The sequence below is a fragment of the Rhincodon typus genome, chromosome 27 (genome assembly GCF_021869965.1).
Source record: "Rhincodon typus isolate 14 chromosome 27, sRhiTyp1.1, whole genome shotgun sequence".
Lineage (NCBI taxonomy): Eukaryota > Metazoa > Chordata > Chondrichthyes > Orectolobiformes > Rhincodontidae > Rhincodon > Rhincodon typus.
In genome coordinates, this window is record NC_063358.1 from 12734632 (window position 1) to 12742945 (window position 8314).

Sequence of the window (8314 nt, forward strand, 5' to 3'; positions counted from 1 at the left end):
CCTTACCTAGAGAAGGAAGTAGAAAGGGAAATTCCAGCCTCCAGACATTCTCTGGAAGGGAGAAGACTGTCTTCATCAGCCACCCGGGTACCCAGTACCACCTTCAAACTGGGCAGGGACAGGGCCGACCAGGGCTCGCTCAGTGGGACAGTTCGATTACCCTACCCCAACTAAGGGCCGAGGCAAGCGCCTCTGCTCCACGCCCTCAACTTTCAACCCAACTTCCACGGAGAATGGTATCGCCTCTCCGAAACGCGCACAAGCCCAAAGCCCGAGGCTCAAACGGTCTAGCCCCGCAGCCCACTCCCCCACTCACCGAGCCGTAAGGATAGGTAGCCATCTCCAACTCAACAACGACCCGCCCGAGCACGAAACCGCCCCGGGCCGTCTCCTTCATCCGATTGGTCCGTTGGCCACGGCGCCCCACCCCCATCAAACGCGCCCAACAACGTGGCGTCTGATAGGTCACTATGCACGTCAGTCACAGGGTGCGGGACCCGCCCCTTATGATATTACAGCGCCGTGGGAACATCACGTGATTATTCAGTGACATCACGGAAGGTAGGTCCTTCCTCACACGTGGTCCTCCTCCAGCGTTCCAGGAAGTGGGGGTCCGTGTTTGCAGCCAGATTATCTCCATTACATCGATCATCATCAATCTTTCAACCAGCGAGCTTCATCTCCCCATCATGTCCTTAAAAAATAACCCTCAGCACCCAGTTGCCTGCCACTTTTCAATGCACCGCCGTGTTCTTATGCCAGCATTTGATGTGGAGGTGCCGGTGTAGGACTGGGGTGGACAAAGTCAAAAATTACATGACACCAGGACATAGTCCAACAGGTTTGAAATCAAAAGCTTTCGATGCGCCGCTTCTTCGTTCAGGTGCAGTGAGAGAGGGCAAACAGACAGAGTTTATACGCAGAGAGATCAAAGGAGAATACGACTGGTGTGAGTGGAGTGAACAAACATAAACAGCGTAGTAAGGAAGATCTTGCAGATACAGAAGTGTGGTGGGGTCACCTGTAGCACGACATGAAGCCGAGATCACAGTTGAGGCCATCTTCACGGGTACAGAACTTGGTTATCAGTCACTGCTCAGTGATTCTGCATTGTTGTGTATCCAGAGGCTGAATGCCCTTGACCGTTGGAAGTGTTCCCCAACTGGGAGGGAACACTCCTGTATGGCGATTGTTGCGCTTTGTTCATTCATCCATTTTCTTAGTATCTGCATGGTCTTGCCAATATACCATGCCTCGGGGCATCCGTGCCTGTAGTGTATGAGATAGACGACATTAGCCAAGTCACGTGCATTCATGAGATAACAAGGTGTAGAGCTGGATGAACACAGCAGGCCAAGCAGCATCAGAGGAGCAGGAAAGCTGACGTTTCGGGCCTAGACCCTTCTTCAGAAATGGGGGAGGGGAAGGGGATTCTGAAATAAATAGGAAGAGAGGGGGAGGCAGAAACAAGATGGATAGAGGAGAAGATAGGTGGAGAGGAGACAGACAGGTCAAAGAGGTGGGGATGGAGCCAGTAAAGGTGAGTGTAGGTGGGGAGTTAGGGAGGGGATATTTATGTCCCTATTTATTTCAGAAACCCCTTCCCCTCCCCCATTTCTGAAGAAGGGTCTAGGCCCAAAACGTCAGCTTTCCTGCTCCTCTGATGCTGCTTGGCCTGCTGTGTTCATCCAGCTCTACACCTTGTTATCTCAGATTCTCCAGCATCTGCAGTTCCCACTATCTCTCACATGCATTCATGTCATGCTTCAGGTGACCCCACTACACTTCTGTATCTGTAAAACATTCCTTACTGTCCAGTTTTGACAGCATCACCGCTCTCTCTCTCTCTCTCACACACACACACATATATAAATCTATGCGGTGAATAATTTCATCCAAGATGTTTATCCATTTGTCAGTTACAGTCAGTCAATGTAGCATTTTATAAATACCTGTTTTTGGAATAAAACCAGACTGATTTCAGGTTAAAACTTGGAGACAGATTCTGAACGAGGCCTCACACCTACAACTCAGTGTCTGACCTGAGATGTCACCTTCTGTATCTCTGCCTGATTGAGGTTTGGAAAGTTAGGCAGACACTGATGAAACCTTTCATTATCTTTGGGCAGCAACTTGAAACAGATTCTGAAATTTGCATCTTAATCAATTCAAACTTGCATCTCCTTTCTAACAGAGTTCTTCATTAGGCATTTTATGTTTGTTCACTCCACTCACATCAGTTGTATGATCCTTTGATCTCTGTGTCTTTGTGCCCTATCTCACTGCACCTGATAAAGGAGCGGCACTCCAAAACCTTGTGATTTTGAATAAACCCGTTGGACTATAACCTGGTGTCATGTGATTTTTGACTCATGCCAGTACTTGTGTCTCAAGCTGGCTGCAGTGTTCCAGCAAGCTGAAAGCACCTTCTACCTAGGTTCCATACAGCCTTCAGGACTCAATATCAAATTTAAAAATTTTAGATCATGAATACGTCCTTCCATATCCATTACCTACCCCCACACTTTGAGTCTAGTCATTGTACAGGTTGCTTCCAGCACAGCCAACCCACTTTCAATTACTCATAGTCTCCATTATCAATTATCTAAACCTCTAACGCTCTGGCTTACTATCAACAATGCTTTTGTCTGTGCCATCTGTTCTCTCCAAGCTCCATCTCCACCTATCAATTCAGTCCTTTACCACCCAACCCCCACCATCATCAATATAAATACTATCTTTTCCTTGCTGTTATCAGTTCTAAAAGTTCTCTAGACCAGAAATGCTGTTTTCTCGTCACAGATGCTGCCCAAGCTGCTGAGTTTCTCCAACAATTCTCCAATGTTATAGGAAAGCTGCTGTGGTAGCAGAATGCTGAGAGAATGGATTCCCTGTTTGAAGAGATCCAAAGACTGAGAAGGCACTAGAAAGCACTTTACTTCTGGAAGTCAGTTTGTGTATGCACAGTTTTGAATGAAGTTGCTTTTAGGACAGATCTGGAATTTCTTCAGTCAAAAGGGGGGTGACTCTGTGGAACCTATTGCCATGGAGGCCAAGCCATTGAATGTATTCAAGGCAGAGATATTAGGTTCTTGGTTGGTAAGGGGATCAAGTATTATGGGAAGAAGGCAGGAGAATGGAGTTGAGAAACGTCATAATCATGACCAAACGGCAGAGAGCAACCTCAATGGACTGAATGGCCTAATTCTCTTATATCTTATGGTCTAAGACATGCCCCACTGCAGCAGGGGGAAGACCCTAGTAGGAAATTAGGACTTAAAAACAAAGACCATTTTCCTACCTTGACTCGATTTCTTTTCTTCTTCTTTTCTCCCCTTTTCCGGTCCTTTCCCACTTATATCTGCAATTCTTCAGATGCTTTACATCAGTTTCAGAATTTCCAGTTTGCAAGCTCCAACCACCTCCTCTTTACCATGGATGTGCATTCCCTTCACACATGAGGATGGTCTCAGGGCTCTCCGCTTCTTCCTGGAAAAAGGGCCTGAACTGTCCCAATTCACCACCACTCTCGTCTGCCTGGCCAAGCTCAGCCTCATTCTGAACAACTTCTCTTTTAGAACATAGAACAGTACAGCACAGTACAGGCCCTTCGGCCCACAATGTTGTGCTGACCTATTATCCTACTAAGATCAATCTACCCTGCATTTTACTATCCTCCATGTGCCTATCCAAGAGTCGCTTAAAAGTCTCTAAAGTATCTGACCCCACTACTACTGCTGGCAGCGCATTCCACATGCCCACCAATCTCTGTGTAAGGAACATACCTCTGACATCTCTTCTATACCTTCCTCCAATCACCTCAAAATTACACCTCCTCGTAATAGTCATTTCCACCCTGGGAAAAAAAGTCTCTGGCTATCTACTCTATCTGTGCCTCTCATCATCCTGTATACAAATTGTTAGGGGGGAGACACAGCCAGGGGGTGGGATTGGAAGAAAGACATTAACAGCGAATGCAAAAGACACAATTAACTCCTCTCAATTCCTTCAGTTCAGAGATGCGGCCAAGGGTACCAGCACGAGTCCCAGTTATGTCTGTCTCCTTCTGGGGTATATGGAACTTTCCTTGTTTCAGTCATATGTTGCAAAGTTGGGTAGAGTACTTGTGGATTGGAAGGCAGGAAGTTAGAATTTGATGTTTGTAAAATGTGGGCATTTGTAAAATGTTGGTGTTTGTAAAATGCGATGGGGAAAGCAGTGCGATGGGGAAAGCAGTGCATGATCCCTTTAAAAGATGGTGTGCTTTTTCTATGCTTAGACATCCTTTTTGATACTCCGTGGGTTTGCAGGTGCACAGAGCACCTGAATTGAAACATGTATATTAAAAGGCTATGCTGTTAGCAGGCAGAGCAGCATTTTTACCAAGACAACAGGTTTTTAAATTTAGCCAATTAATTTAAACCAGGCCCTTAGATATCAAAAACCAATTAAATTTAAATCTGATGGTTTTGACAACATAGGACCAATCCTAGTGTAAGAATTTGATATGTCATCAAGGGTGCAAAAGATGAGGGCATTTGGAAAATCAGGGGGAAGCCAACTGTCATCTGCCAAGAGAACAGCTCTCAGCTCCAAAAGAGAGAATCAGTGGCTCTCACAGAATTCTCTAAGCCTTACAGTACGCTCCATCTAAATTAGAAGTACCTACAGTGCAAGTAGTTAACATTCCTGACAGAAGGATTCACTGAGAAGGCGTTCCTGACAGAAGAATTCATCAAAGACTCCGAACATTCTGGAAGACATAACTGGCTGTAATTTTGAGAGACTAAATTCAGATTTTTTAAAATCTTATTTTATATAAGTGGGACATGTATTTATTGGAACAACATTCCATTATAATCCTGTTTTATTCAGGAATAGTTAGTAGTTACAAGAGGTATTCGGTTTGTTAATAGTTTAGTTAGTTTGTTCACTGTTAAGAGTTAGATAAATAAATTGTTACTTGTTGATTATAAAGAGTGTGTCAGGGGTTTATTTTTATTTAACCACTCCTTCATAGCACATTGGGTCTGTTTTAACAGACTATAGGGCAAGGTGCACCTCTCCGGGTATTTTGGTTTTAGTTATCAAAGACGGTCAACCTCCACTTTATAACAGATACATGCGTTCCTCCCCACAACTCTTTCTCTGGTACATCAATGACATCATCAGTGCCACTACCCTTATCCAGAATTGGTTCACTTCCAATTTCCACCCCATTCTCGTCTTCACCTGGTCTATCTCTGTCTCCTCCCTTCTCTTCCTCAACATCTCTGTTTCCATTTCTGGGGATAGGCTGGCCCCCAATATCCACTACAAACCCACTGACTCTCAATTACCTTAACAATGCATCCTTACACTCTGCTTCCTTTAAAGACTCTATTCCATTCTCCCAGTTCCTCTGTCTCCATAGCATCTGTTCTGATGATGCCAACTTCGACAAGGCGGTTTCTTCTTCAACGATGATTCCCCAGCACCATGGTCGAGAGGGCCCTCAGTTGGGTCTGACCCATCTCCCACACTTCAGCCCTCACCTCCTTTCAAAACAGCAATAGGGTCCCCTTTGTCCTCACCTCCCATCCCACCAGCATCCACATCCATAGGTTTATTAGCCACCATTTCTGCTGCCTCCAGCAGGATGCCACCACCAGACACACATTCCCCTCCACTTCCTTGTCAGCCTTCCACACAGACTGTTCCCTCCAGGACACCCTAGTCCACTCCTATCTCAACATGTTCCCTCACCCCTTTGGCTCCTTCCCCTGCAATCACAGAAGGTGTGACATTTGCCCATTAACTTCCTCCCTCCTCACCATCCAAGGGCCCAACAGCTTCCAATGTGAAGCAGCAATTTACCTGCTTTTCTCTCAATCAAGTCTGCTGTATTTGCTGCTCACAATGAGGCCTCCTCTGCATTGTGGAAACAAAGTGCAGACTGGGTGACCGCTTTGCAGAATACCTATAATCCGTCTGCAAAAATGGTCTTGAGCTTCCAGTTACCTGCCATTTCAACACATCACCATGTTCCCTGGCCATCTTTGTCTCAGGCTTGCTGCAGTGCTTCAGCAAATCTGGAAGAACAGCACTCCATTTCACCCTTACAAACTCTTCAGCCTTCTGGACTCAACATCGAGTTCAACAATTTTAGGGCTTGAGCACTTTCTCTCATGTCCTTAACCCAACCCTCACACACCAGGCCCTTGTCTTCATGTAGGCTACTACCACACAAAACTCATTGTTAGCTACAAATAGTCCCCATTAGCAACTATTCATTCTCCAGGCTGACCTTTACCCAGTCCTTTGTCTGTCTAACTGTTTTTCTCTCTCACCATCCAGCTGAGTTTTTCTGGCAATATCTGTTTTTGTTTCTGATTTCCAGCATCCACAGTTCTTTTGGTTTTTCATTTATAATTTTCCATCTAACTATTGCAACCTCAACATAGATGTGCCCTTTGCCCACTTCATTCTTCCTGATATCACCTCTACTCCACCATTGGCTATAGAAATTTCAGCAATCCACTGGAGATGCGACCTTTTTTTTTTTAAAAAAAACCTTTGCCTTACCAATTTTCTTCTGATCATCCAAACTTCCTTCGGTTTCTTTATAGGTGCATTTCATTTTAAAGGTGTATATCTTTTACTACCTATCATTTGAAGGTGCGTTACTGTGATTTGTAACCACCAGGAAGATAGATATCCTTTTTGAAATTTTTTCCCAATGTTCAGCAACTGCACAAAGCTGATTTCCCAAAGATGATTAGAGGGAAGTCTTCTTGTGCCTGAAGTTAATTGCATAAAGTCAACCAGATCAGAATGTCTTCATCATATATGCATTGGGATTGTAGCTGAAAGTGTCACATTGTTGTAACAAACTTGTGATGCTGAGTTTGGAGCAGTTGCACTGTGATGTACACATGCATAATCTGGTTGCCAGTGTCAGTTGGTGACCAGCCAGCCTGCAACTACGTATCTTACTAAGACGTAAGGTGTTAGGTATTTGCAAGATGTGAATGTGAGAAGGCATATGTTACATTTTGAACATGTGACCTACCAAGGTATGAATCTTAGAAGAACATAATTCCATTGGTCTACTATCAGGCATACATTTGGGTGTTACACAATTTTATGATTGCCTACAGAACCTCTTTTTGTGCCTCTACATTGCAAAATAATCTATTCATCATTCTCCACATGCTAAATTCTCAATTTTGTCCAGTCATTAGGATAAGGTGTCAAGCAGAAGGGAGGTAGTTCCCTTCAATAGGTGAGAGATGATCTGGGAAATTGTCAGGCACATTCCAACATTCTGTAGAACGGAATCTTCTGGGAACAAGTTGCAGTCAGCAGGACCATTACTCCCAAGTGTGACAATCCCACAGACGCCTGGGAACCACTGGCCCAAGACTGTCCAAAGTGTAGAAGGAGCATCCGGAAAGGCGTCGAGCACCTCGAGACTTGCCATCGGGAAAAAATGGAAGCCAGGCGAAAACAGCGAAAGGAACACACTGCCTCACCATTGCCCCACCCATCCCATCCTGTGACAACCACATGCCCCAAGTGTAACACAGCCTGTGGTAGCCGTATCAGTCTATATGGCCACCATGGACTCACCCAGAGACTGAAAAGGGAGTCAACCTCGTCTGCGAGGGACCACTGATGCTGAACATGAAATCCTAATTTTTTTTGGTAACAGCTCAGATTTTAATATTATTCTTTCCTTACAAAAGTAAATAAAAAGTACATAATCCCTTTATTTAAACTCCCAATAGAAAAAGAAACTAACTATAATTGTTAGCTTTGATGTTAACTCATCTATCAGATGGAACTGATTGTAAGTTATCAAGCACAGTACCTAAACTCAATTAGAACAACAACCATCCAGTACAAAAAAGTAAAGATTTGTATTGTCACAGTTTATAAATGTACAGATTCTAGCTTCTTTATGTAGACCATATTTGGCAATAAGAACTGAAGGAAAATATGTTTTTCCTGTACACAGTAGTTTGCAATTGAAGTGGAGATCTATTTTGAATTCCTGATAAAGACATTGGTTAGAATCCTTAAGCATATGGAGTTAATTTTAGATGGAAAGGACATTCAGCACTACCAAATGAAAAGATCAAGTTGTTACTGTACAACAAAATTTCAAATTAGCATTGCTGCATATTTCTAGAATGTAGGTACTGATATGTTCGCAACTAACCAGTAGATGCCACTGTTTCTCTTCTTGATCAAGAGGCTAGCAGTCTAATTGAAAAGATCCGTTGTGCAACTACAGCAGTACATTCAGTCAAAACATAAAAGACCATTTGAG

The 8314-nt window shown here is 44.0% G+C and overlaps 2 protein-coding genes across 2 annotated transcripts in view; both read right to left on the reverse strand.

Annotated features, from left to right (window-relative positions):
• Positions 1-450, reverse strand: part of pef1 (penta-EF-hand domain containing 1) — a 9459-nt gene extending 9009 nt beyond the window's left edge. Inside the window, exon 1 of the mRNA XM_020528627.2 lies at positions 317-450. Coding sequence (XP_020384216.2) covers positions 317-433 — 117 coding nt within the window. The 5' untranslated portion in view covers positions 434-450. The remainder of the gene's footprint in view (positions 1-316) is intronic.
• The window catches only part of LOC109928582 (F-box only protein 39), a 115348-nt gene that overhangs the window by 85400 nt on the left and 21634 nt on the right, over positions 1-8314 (reverse strand). The window lies entirely within an intron of this gene.